At 33.0% G+C, this 15673-nt stretch overlaps 1 protein-coding gene across 2 annotated transcripts; it reads right to left on the reverse strand.

Moving 5' to 3' along the window:
* Nucleotides 1-10691: 10691 nt before the first annotated feature.
* LOC120428844 (uncharacterized) lies at nt 10692-12222 on the reverse strand. 2 transcript variants are annotated; one of them, XM_039593964.2, is made up of 2 exons: nt 11474-12222; nt 10692-11419 (listed from the first exon to the last, which is right to left on the reverse strand). In XM_039593964.2, exon 2 carries the CDS (start codon nt 11319-11321, stop codon nt 10842-10844), a length of 480 nt encoding a protein of 159 aa, XP_039449898.1. In that variant the 5' UTR covers nt 11322-11419; nt 11474-12222; the 3' UTR covers nt 10692-10841. The 2 variants fall into 2 exon arrangements, with proteins under 2 accessions (XP_039449898.1, XP_039449897.1); XM_039593963.2 differs by having other exon boundaries at nt 11485-12221.
* Nucleotides 12223-15673: the final 3451 nt, after the last annotated feature.

Below are 15673 nucleotides of genomic sequence, written 5' to 3' on the forward strand. Positions count from 1 at the left end.
TAGAACATACCCCCAGAACATCATACCCACCTCAGAAGTCGATTTCTGACCTAAAAATTCACTTCAAAAAGTTACCCCAAAAAGTCCGAAAAACCCCCGGAAAATGATCACACCGCACCCCACGGCACTTGCATGCAAGCTACGCACCCAGGAAAAAAAAGTGCAAACTCGCTCAAACTTGTGCGAAACATGCGTAGATTAAAATTCCCATGTTTGACACACTTCCGTAAGTCCCCGAGCTTTGGGGTGTTCAGAGCTTTTGTTCGTCTCGACGAGACGCAACATTTCTTATTTGACAATTTTGACAATTTTGACAATTTTGACAATTTTGACAATTTTGACAATTTTGACAATTTTGACAATTTTGACAATTTTGACAATTTTGACAATTTTGACAATTTTGACAATTTTGACAATTTTGACAATTTTGACAATTTTGACAATTTTGACAATTTTGACAATTTTGACAATTTTGACAATTTTGACAATTTTGACAATTTTGACAATTTTGACAATTTTGACAATTTTGACAATTTTGACAATTTTGACAATTTTGACAATTTTGACAATTTTGACAATTTTGACAATTTTGACAATTTTGACAATTTTGACAATTTTGACAATTTTGACAATTTTGACAATTTTGACAATTTTGACAATTTTGACAATTTTGACAATTTTGACAATTTTGACAATTTTGACAATTTTGACAATTTTGACAATTTTGACAATTTTGACAATTTTGACAATTTTGACAATTTTGACAATTTTGACAATTTTGACAATTTTGACAATTTTGACAATTTTGACAATTTTGACAATTTTGACAATTTTGACAATTATGACAATTTTGACAATTTTGACAATTTTGACAATTTTGACAATTTTGACAATTTTGACAATTTTGACAATTTTGACAATTTTGACAATTTTGACAATTGTCTTCTGACTTCTGATTTCTGAATGAAGCTGGATGACATCAGGTACGCCGTTTATACGCCAGAAATCTCCATCCTGGCTCTAGCTTGAACACTTTAACGTTACTGGTTACCGCACACTCGTTCACTTTGAACTTTGAACATTTTTGACCCACTTCCGTAAGTCCTCGTGCTCTGGAGTGTTCAGGGCTTTTGTTCGTCTCAACGAGACGCAACTTTTTTTCTTTGATACCAACTCTCTAAAACCTCTCCTTCATGCCGAAAAATCGACCCAAAGTTTTGGAGTGATCGAGTTAGTAACGCCAAAACACTCGCAAGACCCCCTAGAACATACCGCCAAAACATCATACCCACCTCAGAAGTCGATTTCCGACCTAAAAATTCACTCAAAAAAGTTACCCCAAATAGTCCGAAAAACCCCCGGAAAATGATCACACCAAAAAAATTCGACCCCCAAAACACCCGGAAAATGATCACACCGCACCCCACGGCACTTGCATGCAAGCTACGCAACCAGGAAAAAAAGTGCAAACTCGCCCAAACTTGTGCGAAACATGCGTGGATTAAAATTCCCATGTTTGGCCCACTTCCGCAAGTCCCCGAGCTTTGGGGTGTTCAGAGATGTTGTTCGTCTCGACGAGACGCAACATTTCTTATTTGACAATTTTGACAATTTTGACAATTTTGACAATTTTGACAATTTTGACAATTTTGACAATTTTGACAATTTTGACAATTTTGACAATTTTGACAATTTTGACAATTTTGACAATTTTGACAATTTTGACAATTTTGACAATTTTGACAATTTTGACAATTTTGACAATTTTGACAATTTTGACAATATTGACAATATTGACAATTTTGACAATTTTGACAATTTTGACAATTTTGACAATTTTGACAATTTTGACAATTTTGACAATTTTGACAATTTTGACAATTTTGACAATTTTGACAATTTTGACAATTTTGACAATTTTAACAATTTTGACAATTTTGACAATTTTGACAATTTTGACAATTTTGACAATTTTGACAATTTTGACAATTTTGACAATTTTGACAATTTTGACAATTTTGACAATTTTGACAATTTTGACAATTTTGACAATTTTGACAATTTTGACAATTTTGACAATTTTGACAATTTTGACAATTTTGACAATTTTGACAATTTTGACAATTTTGACAATTGTCTTCTGACTTCTGACTTCTGACTTCTGACTTCTGACATCTGACTTCTGATTTCTGAATGAAGCTGAATGACATCAGGTACGCCGTTTATACGTCAGAAATCTCCATCCTGGCTCTAGTTGGACACTTTAACGTTACTGGTTACCACACACTCGTTCACTTTGAACTTTGAACATTTTTGACCCACTTCCGTAAGTCCCCGTGCTCTGGAGTGTTCAGGGCTTTTGTTCGTCTCAACGAGACGCAACTTTTTTTTCTTTGATACCAACTCTCTAAAACCTCTCCTTCATGCCGAAAAACCGACCCAAAGTTTTGGGGTAATCGTGTTAGAAACGCCAAAAGACTCGCTAGACCCCCTAGAACATACCCCCAGAACATCATACCCACCTCAGAAGTCGATTGCTGACCTAAAAATTCACTTCAAAAAGTTACCCCAAAAAGTCCGAAAAACCCCCGGAAAATGATCACACCGCACCCCACGGCACTTGCATGCAAGCTACGCACCCAGGAAAAAAAAGTGCAAACTCGCTCAAACTTGTGCGAAACATGCGTAGATTAAAATTCCCATGTTTGACACACTTCCGTAAGTCCCCGAGCTTTGGGGTGTTCAGAGCTTTTGTTCGTCTCGACGAGACGCAACATTTCTTATTTGACAATTTTGACAATTTTGACAATTTTGACAATTTTGACAATTTTGATAATTTTGACAATTTTGACAATTTGACAATTTTGACAATTTTGACAATTTTGACAATTTTGACAATTTTGACAATTTTGACAATTTTGACAATTTTGACAATTTTGACAATTTTGACAATTTTGACAATTTTGACAATTTTGACAATTTTGACAATTTTGACAATTTTGACAATTTTGACAATTTTGACAATTTTGACAATTTTGACAATTTTGACAATTTTGACAATTTTGACAATTTTGACAATTTTGACAATTTTGACAATTTTGACAATTTTGACAATTTTGACAATTTTGACAATTTTGACAATTTTGACAATTTTGACAATTTTGACAATTTTGACAATTTTGACAATTTTGACAATTTTGACAATTTTGACAATTTTGACAATTTTGACAATTTTGACAATTTTGACAATTTTGACAATTTTGACAATTTTGACAATTTTGACAATTTTGACAATTTTGACAATTTTGACAATTTTGACAATTTTGACAATTTTGACAATTTTGACAATTTTGACAATTTTGACAATTTTGACAATTTTGACAATTTTGACAATTTTGACAATTTTGACAATTTTGACAATTTTGACAATTTTGACAATTTTGACAATTTTGACAATTTTGACAATTTTGACAATTTTGACAATTTTGACAATTTTGACAATTTTGACAATTTTGACAATTTTGACAATTTTGACAATTTTGACAATTTTGACAATTTTGACAATTTTGACAATTTTGACAATTTTGACAATTTTGACAATTTTGACAATTTTGACAATTTTGACAATTTTGACAATTTTGACAATTTTGACAATTTTGACAATTTTGACAATTTTGACAATTTTGACAATTTTGACAATTTTGACAATTTTGACAATTTTGACAATTTTGACAATTTTGACAATTTTGACAATTTTGACAATTTTGACAATTTTGACAATTTTGACAATTTTGACAATTTTGACAATTTTGACAATTTTGACAATTTTGACAATTTTGACAATTTTGACAATTTTGACAATTTTGACAATTTTGACAATTTTGACAATTTTGACAATTTGACAATTTTGACAATTTTGACAATTTTGACAATTTTGACAATTTTGACAATTTTGACAATTTTGACAATTTTGACAATTTTGACAATTTTGACAATTTTGACAATTTTGACAATTTTGACAATTTTGACAATTTTGACAATTTTGACAATTTTGACAATTTTGACAATTTTGACAATTTTGACAATTTTGACAATTTTGACAATTTTGACAATTTTGACAATTTTGACAATTTTGACAATTTTGACAATTTTGACAATTTTGACAATTTTGACAATTTTGACAATTTTGACAATTTTGACAATTTTGACAATTTTGACAATTTTGACAATTTTGACAATTTTGACAATTTTGACAATTTTGACAATTTTGACAATTTTGACAATTTTGACAATTTTGACAATTTTGACAATTTTGACAATTTTGACAATTTTGACAATTTTGACAATTTTGACAATTTTGACAATTTTGACAATTTTGACAATTTTGACAATTTTGACAATTTTGACAATTTTGACAATTTTGACAATTTTGACAATTTTGACAATTTTGACAATTTTGACAATTTTGACAATTTTGACAATTTTGACAATTTTGACAATTTTGACAATTTTGACAATTTTGACAATTTTGACAATTTTGACAATTTTGACAATTTTGACAATTTTGACAATTTTGACAATTTTGACAATTTTGACAATTTTGACAATTTTGACAATTTTGACAATTTTGACAATTTTGACAATTTTGACAATTTTGACAATTTTGACAATTTTGACAATTTTGACAATTTTGACAATTTTGACAATTTTGACAATTTTGACAATTTTGACAATTTTGACAATTTTGACAATTTTGACAATTTTGACAATTTTGACAATTTTGACAATTTTGACAATTTTGACAATTTTGACAATTTTGACAATTTTGACAATTTTGACAATTTTGACAATTTTGACAATTTTGACAATTTTGACAATTTTGACAATTTTGACAATTTTGACAATTTTGACAATTTTGACAATTTTGACAATTTTGACAATTTTGACAATTTTGACAATTTTGACAATTTTGACAATTTTGACAATTTTGACAATTTTGACAATTTTGACAATTTTGACAATTTTGACAATTTTGACAATTTTGACAATTTTGACAATTTTGACAATTTTGACAATTTTGACAATTTTGACAATTGTCTTCTGACTTCTGACTTCTGACATATGACTTCTGACATATGACTTCTGACATATGACTTCTGACATTTGACTTCTGATTTCTGAATGAAGCTGGATGACATCAGGTACGCCGTTTATACGCCAGAAATCTCCATCCTGGTTCTAGCTTGTGAAGGTTACCATGACTCTTTGAAAAGTTTAACTCAATGTTGCACGCACACACTCTCACTATTAATTTCTCGATGGATATTTTCATAGTGTAATAGTGAGCTCAGGGCTTTTGTTCGTCTCAACGAGACGCAACTTTTTTTTCTTTGATACCAACTCTCTAAAACCTCTCCTTCATGCCGAAAAACCGACCCAAAGTTTTGGGGTAATCGTGTTAGAAACGCCAAAAGACTCGCTAGACCCCCTAGAACATACCCCCAGAACATCATACCCACCTCAGAAGTCGATTGCTGACCTAAAAATTCACTTCAAAAAGTTACCCCAAAAAGTCCGAAAAACCCCCGGAAAATGATCACACCGCACCCCACGGCACTTGCATGCAAGCTACGCACCCAGGAAAAAAAAGTGCAAACTCGCTCAAACTTGTGCGAAACATGCGTAGATTAAAATTCCCATGTTTGACACACTTCCGTAAGTCCCCGAGCTTTGGGGTGTTCAGAGCTTTTGTTCGTCTCGACGAGACGCAACATTTCTTATTTGACAATTTTGACAATTTTGACAATTTTGACAATTTTGACAATTTTGACAATTTTGACAATTTTGATAATTTTGACAATTTTGACAATTTGACAATTTTGACAATTTTGACAATTTTGACAATTTTGACAATTTTGACAATTTTGACAATTTTGACAATTTTGACAATTTTGACAATTTTGACAATTTTGACAATTTTGACAATTTTGACAATTTTGACAATTTTGACAATTTTGACAATTTTGACAATTTTGACAATTTTGACAATTTTGACAATTTTGACAATTTTGACAATTTTGACAATTTTGACAATTTTGACAATTTTGACAATTTTGACAATTTTGACAATTTTGACAATTTTGACAATTTTGACAATTTTGACAATTTTGACAATTTTGACAATTTTGACAATTTTGACAATTTTGACAATTTTGACAATTTTGACAATTTTGACAATTTTGACAATTTTGACAATTTTGACAATTTTGACAATTTTGACAATTTTGACAATTTTGACAATTTTGACAATTTTGACAATTTTGACAATTTTGACAATTTTGACAATTTTGACAATTTTGACAATTTTGACAATTTTGACAATTTTGACAATTTTGACAATTTTGACAATTTTGACAATTTTGACAATTTTGACAATTTTGACAATTTTGACAATTTTGACAATTTTGACAATTTTGACAATTTTGACAATTTTGACAATTTTGACAATTTTGACAATTTTGACAATTTTGACAATTTTGACAATTTTGACAATTTTGACAATTTTGACAATTTTGACAATTTTGACAATTTTGACAATTTTGACAATTTTGACAATTTTGACAATTTTGACAATTTTGACAATTTTGACAATTTTGACAATTTTGACAATTTTGACAATTTTGACAATTTTGACAATTTTGACAATTTTGACAATTTTGACAATTTTGACAATTTTGACAATTTTGACAATTTTGACAATTTTGACAATTTTGACAATTTTGACAATTTTGACAATTTTGACAATTTTGACAATTTTGACAATTTTGACAATTTTGACAATTTTGACAATTTTGACAATTTTGACAATTTTGACAATTTTGACAATTTTGACAATTTTGACAATTTTGACAATTTTGACAATTTTGACAATTTTGACAATTTTGACAATTTTGACAATTTTGACAATTTTGACAATTTTGACAATTTTGACAATTTTGACAATTTTGACAATTTTGACAATTTTGACAATTTTGACAATTTTGACAATTTTGACAATTTTGACAATTTTGACAATTTTGACAATTTTGACAATTTTGACAATTTTGACAATTTTGACAATTTTGACAATTTTGACAATTTTGACAATTTTGACAATTTTGACAATTTTGACAATTTTGACAATTTTGACAATTTTGACAATTTTGACAATTTTGACAATTTTGACAATTTTGACAATTTTGACAATTTTGACAATTTTGACAATTTTGACAATTTTGACAATTTTGACAATTTTGACAATTTTGACAATTTTGACAATTTTGACAATTTTGACAATTTTGACAATTTTGACAATTTTGACAATTTTGACAATTTTGACAATTTTGACAATTTTGACAATTTTGACAATTTTGACAATTTTGACAATTTTGACAATTTTGACAATTTTGACAATTTTGACAATTTTGACAATTTTGACAATTTTGACAATTTTGACAATTTTGACAATTTTGACAATTTTGACAATTTTGACAATTTTGACAATTTTGACAATTTTGACAATTTTGACAATTTTGACAATTTTGACAATTTTGACAATTTTGACAATTTTGACAATTTTGACAATTTTGACAATTTTGACAATTTTGACAATTTTGACAATTTTGACAATTTTGACAATTTTGACAATTTTGACAATTTTGACAATTTTGACAATTTTGACAATTTTGACAATTGTCTTCTGACTTCTGACTTCTGACATATGACTTCTGACATTTGACTTCTGATTTCTGAATGAAGCTGGATGACATCAGGTACGCCGTTTATACGCCAGAAATCTCCATCCTGGTTCTAGCTTGTGAAGGTTACCATGACTCTTTGAAAAGTTTAACTCAATGTTGCACGCACACACTCTCACTATTAATTTCTCGATGGATATTTTCATAGTGTAATAGTGAGCTCACGCACACTAGCACTCCATTAGTTTTGCTGGCGGGTACAAATTTAACCTCAATTTGTTTCGTGAACCCCCCGCACCAATAACTGCGTTACGTAATAAAATAATGCTTTTTTACGCTGCGTGGTGGTATAGAGGTATCTACGTGCGCATGTATTGCGTGTACGTACACGAAAAAGATTGAGGTTAAATGTTGTCCGGCCAGCAAAATCAAATGGTGCGCTAGTGTGTGTACGCGAAACGTCATAAAGCTCTATAGAGTTATCTACGTGCGCATGTATTGCGTGTACGTACACGAAAAAGATTGAGGTTAAATTATGTCCGGCCAGCAAAATCAAATGGTGCGCTAGTGTGTGTACGCGAAACGTCATACAGCTCTATTAGGTTTTACACCGTGACGTCATTTGACAGCTCGCGTGCACTGTTTACATAGACTTAGTCGTGTTCGAACGAAAAGTGCTGGGTATTTTTTTTTATTCAGAGTCGGTCGAAATTTCAAAGCGAAGCGGTTTGTAAATTGTAAGTAAATTTATTTGTATGATTTCAAGTTTTTTTTTTTTAAATAATTTGCAGGAAATCGAAGGCAAAGTGGGCGGCAAACTTGTTTACATGACCTGCTCGCTGAACCCGAACGAAAACGAAGCCGTGCTGCTGGCGGAAATGGTCGAGCAATGCCGCGTTCCGACGCTCAAGCAAAGCCCTGGAATGACCTACTGGGAACCGACCACCAAGGACATGCAAATCCCGGAAAACTACCGCACCGTCTTCCGACCGCTTATGCTCCAGCTCCAGCTCCCGAGGACGTGGTCAAGTTCAACCTCGAGCGCTGCAACCTCGCCCTCCTCCACCAACAAAACACCGGCAGATTCTTCATCGTCCTGTTTGAGAAGAAAAAGAAGCTGCTCTCGGAGGTTTTCCATCAGAAACCGCCGTCGAAGACCTGCGAAGCGGAACCACCCCAAAAGAAGCTAAAACGCTACCACCGCAACCCGCTCAACCTCCTGACTCGGTGCCGCGAAGACAAAAAGAAGAACACTTACTGGCCCAGGAGGGTCTCCAGATTGTTAACGGATGTATCGGCGCAGGATGGAGCACGCGTATTTTAAAAGACGACTTGATCAAGCTGCTGTTTAAAAACGATCCGGAGAAGCCGCCGGAAATCGAAGGGCTGGGCGAGGAAGGAGTTGGAACTGTGCAGATGTGTGTCGGAGTATCGGTGGATCCGTTTGCGGTGCGGAACTATTATCCTTCTCGTGAGCAATTCTTGACGTGGGCCTGACGGAAAAGGACAGCTTGTCCTTGGTCGAAACTAGTACCAATATTTAGGATAAAGCTTCGATTTCTTAGAAGTTGTTAATGAAATAAAATTAAATTCAAGAGTTTTTTTTAATAGGTCCTAGAAAAATATGAAACACAATAACTTATAGGACCTTTAAAAAAAAATCTAGAATTTTCTTCCGAAAATATTTGCTAGTATTTTCTTAATAAGAAACGTCGAAAAAATCTGCAAGAAGAAATGTTGAGGATTTCTCAATTAAATTTATTACTACACTCAACTCATTTTTAAACATCTGCTTACTGACTCTAAAAAAATAATTTCTTTTGAGTTCTGATAATTTTTGATTATATTTATCGGTAGCTTTATACTGGAGACATTCCAATTTTAATCTTGTGAATCATATTTCAAACTTTAGAATGTAACAAAAATGATTATTTGAGTTTGATTGGGTGGGCGTGCTGTGCTCAAATCCCAAATATGAGTTTGATTGATGTGTTTTAACTCGTACTAAGATTTTTTTTTCTAAGTCGAAAAATTCATGGGTTAAAAATAATAGATCAAAACATAAAAAATTAAAGCTCTAGTATTCAATATTCAAAAATTAAGAAACTCCAAAATTCAAAACTATCCAAAAATTAAAAAAAACCCTACATTCATAAATTCATAATTAAAAAAAAAATCTACATTCAAGACTCCAAAAATTTAGGAAAAATAATTCAATTAATACAAGAATTTATAAAGTCAAAATTTAAAAATTCAAAACAAATGAAAATTAAAAACAATCAAGTGAACAAAAAATTAATAATTCCTTAATTCTCAAAGGCTCACATGTTTAAATGCTTAATTTCTCAAATCCTTAATTTCTTACATTATTAAATTCTTACATTTCTTAATTCTTTGATTCCATCATTCCTTGATTCCTAAATTCCTTGATTTCTTAATTTCCTAATTCTTAAGTTCAACCCCTTAAAAAAAAAGAACTGCAGAATTCTTAAATTCTGGACATACCAAAAATAAAAAAATGTAAAATTCTTAAATGCTTTAATTTTTTTCACCACCTTAGATTACAGAAAATCTAATAACTATCATAGTTCAGAGAAGAAAATAATACAAGTTTCGTGTTTCGATTTTTCTGAGTGACTCTTTGGGGAGTATCATCGAGTACGAAGTGTATTTAATTTTTTTAAATAGATTTATAAATTTTTAAGATTTTCAAAATCATATATTTTACATTGATTTACCCTGTTTACATTTTTTTATTTAATTTTATTTACTTTTATATTAAAATTGCTAAATGTTTTAATTTCTATGTTGGACTTCTCTCTTTCTTAGCCAAAATTATTGTTATGGATTTTCCTTCTCGTTCACTTCATCCGAGCGAAAATAAATTTGTTGCGTTTCATGATTTTAAAATTGTATTAATTGAATACAACGTTATTTAAACGTTCGTGATTTTGCGTTCCTTCCGACGGAGCTCTTAAACGTAAAACGTGTTTGTTCTTGAACTTTTTTTTTATCCCAGAAAAAAAAATTATGAAACTCTGTGTTTGTCGCGTATTTTTTATTATATGGCGCGGATTTTTTTGTGGCTTCTCCGAAACAACCCTGTCAATAATCTAGCAGCACATCCTTGACGACATGGTCCGGTAGACTGTAGTTGACCAGCACCCGAACTACGGTCAATCCGAAATGCAAAAAGGTGTCCACCCTCCTGGACCAGTAAGTGTTCTTCTTTTTGTCTTCGCGGCACCGAGTCAGGAGGTTGAGCGGGTTGCGGTGGTAGCGTTTTAGCTTCTTTTGGGGTGGTTCCGCTTCGCAGGTCTTCGACGGCGGTTTCTGATGGAAAACCTCCGAGAGCAGCTTCTTTTTCTTCTCAAACAGGACGATGAAGAATCTGCCGGTGTTTTGTTGGTGGAGGAGGGCGAGGTTGCAGCGCTCGAGGTTGAACTTGACCACGTCCTCGGGAGCTGGAGCTGGAGCATAAGCGGTCGGAAGACGGTGCGGTAGTTTTCCGGGATTTGCATGTCCTTGGTGGTCGGTTCCCAGTAGGTCATTCCAGGGCTTTGCTTGAGCGTCGGAACGCGGCATTGCTCGACCATTTCCGCCAGCAGCACGGCTTCGTTTTCGTTCGGGTTCAGCGAGCAGGTCATGTAAACAAGTTTGCCGCCCACTTTGCCTTCGATTTCCTGCAAATTATTTTAAAAAAAAAAACTTGAAATCATACAAATAAATTTACTTACAATTTACAAACCGCTTCGCTTTGAAATTTCGACCGACTCTGAATAAAAAAAAATACCCAGCACTTTTCGTTCGAACACGACTAAGTCTATGTAAACAGTGCACGCGAGCTGTCAAACAGAAAAACACGATTGAGGTTAGCCGCGACGGCGTAAAACCTAATAGAGCTATCTAAGCCCGATCTCACACACACTAGCACACCAACTCTATAGCTGCCTCGTTTATTACACTGTGAAAATATCAAGGATTACTACACAAAAGTGTGTAATCCTACTTGAACCTACTGCCCAGTCTACTCAATCGGAATTCTGAAACGGAATTCAGTTCGGGTTGCGTTTGAAACGGAATACTTAAACGATTCGAAATAAATTCCGATTGAGTTGACTGGGTAGTACCACGGGTATGAATTTTCAAGTAATTTCAATATGGCGACTTGTATCAGAAGAAAGTGAGGTATTTTCGCTAGTTTTAACTGTTCTGTGTTCTGCGTGCATGTCCGAAAACATCGACCACACACATACTAATACAAAGCGCCACCAAGAGGCAAAAGGTAATTACGAATACTTTTGGCACTTTCGTTTCGGTTTTGCAAAAACAAATAACAAAACTAGCTTTTAAGTATAGTTTGACTATCAAACTTGTAATTGTTGCTGATTTGTTCGAAAATTTGATCAAAAAATAATAAGTTTTTTGCAGCACCTCTTTTGGACGGACATTATAACATAAATAACATAAATAACATAAATAACATAAATAACATAAATAACATAAATAACATAAATAACATAAATAACATAAATAACATAAATAACATAAATAACATAAATAACATAAATAACATAAATAACATAAATAACATAAATAACATAAATAACATAAATAACATAAATAACATAAATAACATAAATAACATAAATAACATAAATAACATAAATAACATAAATAACATAAATAACATAAATAACATAAATAACATAAATAACATAAATAACATAAATAACATAAATAACATAAATAACATAAATAACATAAATAACATAAATTACATAAATTACATAAATTACATAAATTACATAAATTACATAAATTACATAAATAACATAAATTACATAAATTACATAAATTACATAAATTACATAAATTACATAAATTACATAAATTACATAAATTACATAAATTACATAAATTACATAAATTACATAAATTACATAAATTACATAAATTACATAAATTACATAAATTACATAAATTACATAAATTGCGTGTACGTACACGAAAAAGATTGAGGTTAAATTTTGTCCGGCCAGCAAAATCAAATAGTGCGCTAGCCCAGTCACGGCGTTCTCACAGAATTCTCAGAGGTTTCTAACAGAGCGAAAATATTCTTACAAGAACGCTGCCATCATCCTGCTAGATATTTGCAATAATTCTTAAAGAATTCTAGCTCAAATGCAATAACCGGTTCTAGCAGGAGCCAGCGATCGGTTATGTTAGAATCCTGCTAGAATGCTGCTAGAACTATTCTGACAAGCCATCCTGCTAGAATTCTGTTAGAATCCTGCTAAAATGAGCTGGCATGAATTTTCTGCTAGAATTTTATTAGAATAAAACGGATAGGATTTTTTTGGGTAAAAAGATTTGTTTTGGATTTTTGCTAGATTTTTATCTAGCGAATAAAACCAATTATTTTTTTTATTCAATCAAATCACATCTTACAATATGCACACACTTTATACTGTTCACTTGGGCACTTTCAATCTTCGTTGCTCGTATTTTGGTGGAGTTGAAAAGGACGCTTTTATTCACTCTTCCTGCCGGTGTTGTCTCCAGAAGAAAATTCCGTGGTGGAACATTTATAATTTTGTTGTTTCCTAGGATGCTCCACGTGTCGTCGTCGATGGGAAGCTGTGTTCCCCGGCCACCGTGAACTGCGATCTGGATTCCGCTTGTTTGGGACATTTCGAGCTTTTATTATTATCTTGATACAATTCCTGTTGATATAAATAGTAATCGGAATATTGTTAATTCAGGGGTCTCTACTTTTTTTTATGTGCAAACGGGTACATAAGTAGTTAATTTACTTACAAAAATTAGGCTTCTTCCGTGGCAACTCTCAAGAAAAGTAAACTTGATTGAACAAGTTCATTAACAAAATGGCGGTAACCACATTCGCCCCAACATGATTTGGCGAAATGACATCATTTTCGACAGATTTGCTTCTGTCAGAATGTTCTCACAAAATTCTTACAGAAATCTAGCAAGCCTGTTAGAATGATTCTAGCAGAACCAACTCTGTTAGAAATTTCCGTGACCGGGAGTGTGTGTACGCGAAACGTCATAAAGCTCTATAGCTGCCTCGTTTATTACTCTGTGAAAATATCAAGGATTACTACACAAAAGTATGTAATCCTACTTGAACCTACTGCCCAGTCTACTCAATCGGAATTCTGAAACGGAATTCAGTGCGGTTGTTGCGTTTGAAACGGAATACTTAAACGATTCGAATTTAATTCCGATTGAATTGACTGGGTAGTAGGTTCGATAAGGATTCCACAATTTTGTGTAATCATAGTTGAACTAGAAAAAGTTTAATGCTGTTGCTCGGTGAAGCAATAACGTTGCCCAGTCACGAAATATTTTAGCAGAGCTGGTTCTGTAAGAATCCTGCTAGAATGTCACTACATTTCTGTTAGAATTCTATAAGAAAATGGAAACTGTGCTAGAACTCGGCTGGAAACCAGCCAACGAATGCCTACACTTTTTTTATTACGTAACGCTAAAATTTGGATATTTTGACCCCCTCGCCCTTCGTTTAAAATGTCCATACAAATTTAAAAAAAAAACATTAACTCGTTCGAACCCCCATCCTCTCAACCCATATCAACAACTGCGTTACGTAATAAAAAAATGCTCTTTTACGCTGCGTCCCGATCAAATCAATCCGAATTCTGAAACGGAATCTAATTAGAATCGTATACAAATTCCGTTTCAAACGCAACAACCGGTTCCGTGTTCGAAACCGGGGTGGTGGTATAGCTGCCTCGTTTATTACACTGTGAAAATATCCAGGATTACTACACAAATGTGTGTAATCCTACTTGAACCTACTGCCCAGTCTACTCAATCGGAATTCTGAAACGGAATTCAGTTCGGTTGTTGCCTTTGAAACGGAATACTTAAACGATTCGAAATAAATTCCGATTGAGTTGACTGGGTAGTACCACTGGTATGAATTTTCAAGTAATTTCAATATGGCGACTTGCATCAGAAGAAAGTGAGGTATTTTCGCTAGTTCTAACTGTTCTATGTTCTGCGTGCATGTCCGAAACTTTCGTAAAGCTCTATAACGCTCCCTTAGGCTTAACTGTTTTGCATAACTATTTTGACGGCTGTGAAACCCGCCTTACCTTACCTTTCTAAATATGCATGCCTTGGTGTGAAATGGTGCCATATTACAGCACGATAAATTGAAGAACTAAGAAAAATCTGGGGTTTACTCAGCCGTAATGCTAAAGGGGTAAAGGGGCATCTTATAGATTTATCTACGTGCGCATGTATTGCGTGTACGTACACGAAACAGATTGAGGTTAAATTTTGTACCGCCCAGCAAAACAAATGGTGTGCTAGTGTGCGTGAGCTCGGCCTTAGATAACTCTATTGGGCTAACAAAAACATTAGGTTTTCAGCAAAATTGATATGAGTCAAGAAGAATTTTTTAAACAAATATACAGATGATTGTGGTAAGTATGTAAACAGTGAAAATTGACAAATTACATAAATGCTAACATTCAGCAATAAAATTTCAGGAATTAAAACTGCGGCTAAAAATTGGCTCCTGATTTTCTTCTCAACACTGACGCTGTATTGGGCGATTGATCCGTTAAGTTCGAAATCTGGCTGCGGTATGATTCGCGTTCCGAAACACACAACTACCGTCGGCAGTTTTGTGACGCGGTGCTGGGCGACATGGCTTCTCGTCACCGTGCCCAAGGGCACTCGATCCAGATCATCAAGGTCGAGTCGAGGGAGGCATCCGAGAACCGTCGCCATGCAGTTTCACGGCTTTAAGTAACGGTTCCTGCTGGTGCAGCGATACCACCACAAGCGTTGCCGGAATCTGCTACAAGTTAACTGTGCCGTCGACGAATAATTCGAATAATTTGTAATTATTATTTCCAGAGTTTTTTTTAAAGGACCAATAA

The sequence above is a fragment of the Culex pipiens genome, chromosome 1 (assembly GCF_016801865.2).
Source record: "Culex pipiens pallens isolate TS chromosome 1, TS_CPP_V2, whole genome shotgun sequence".
In the NCBI taxonomy this organism is placed as follows: domain Eukaryota; kingdom Metazoa; phylum Arthropoda; class Insecta; order Diptera; family Culicidae; genus Culex; species Culex pipiens.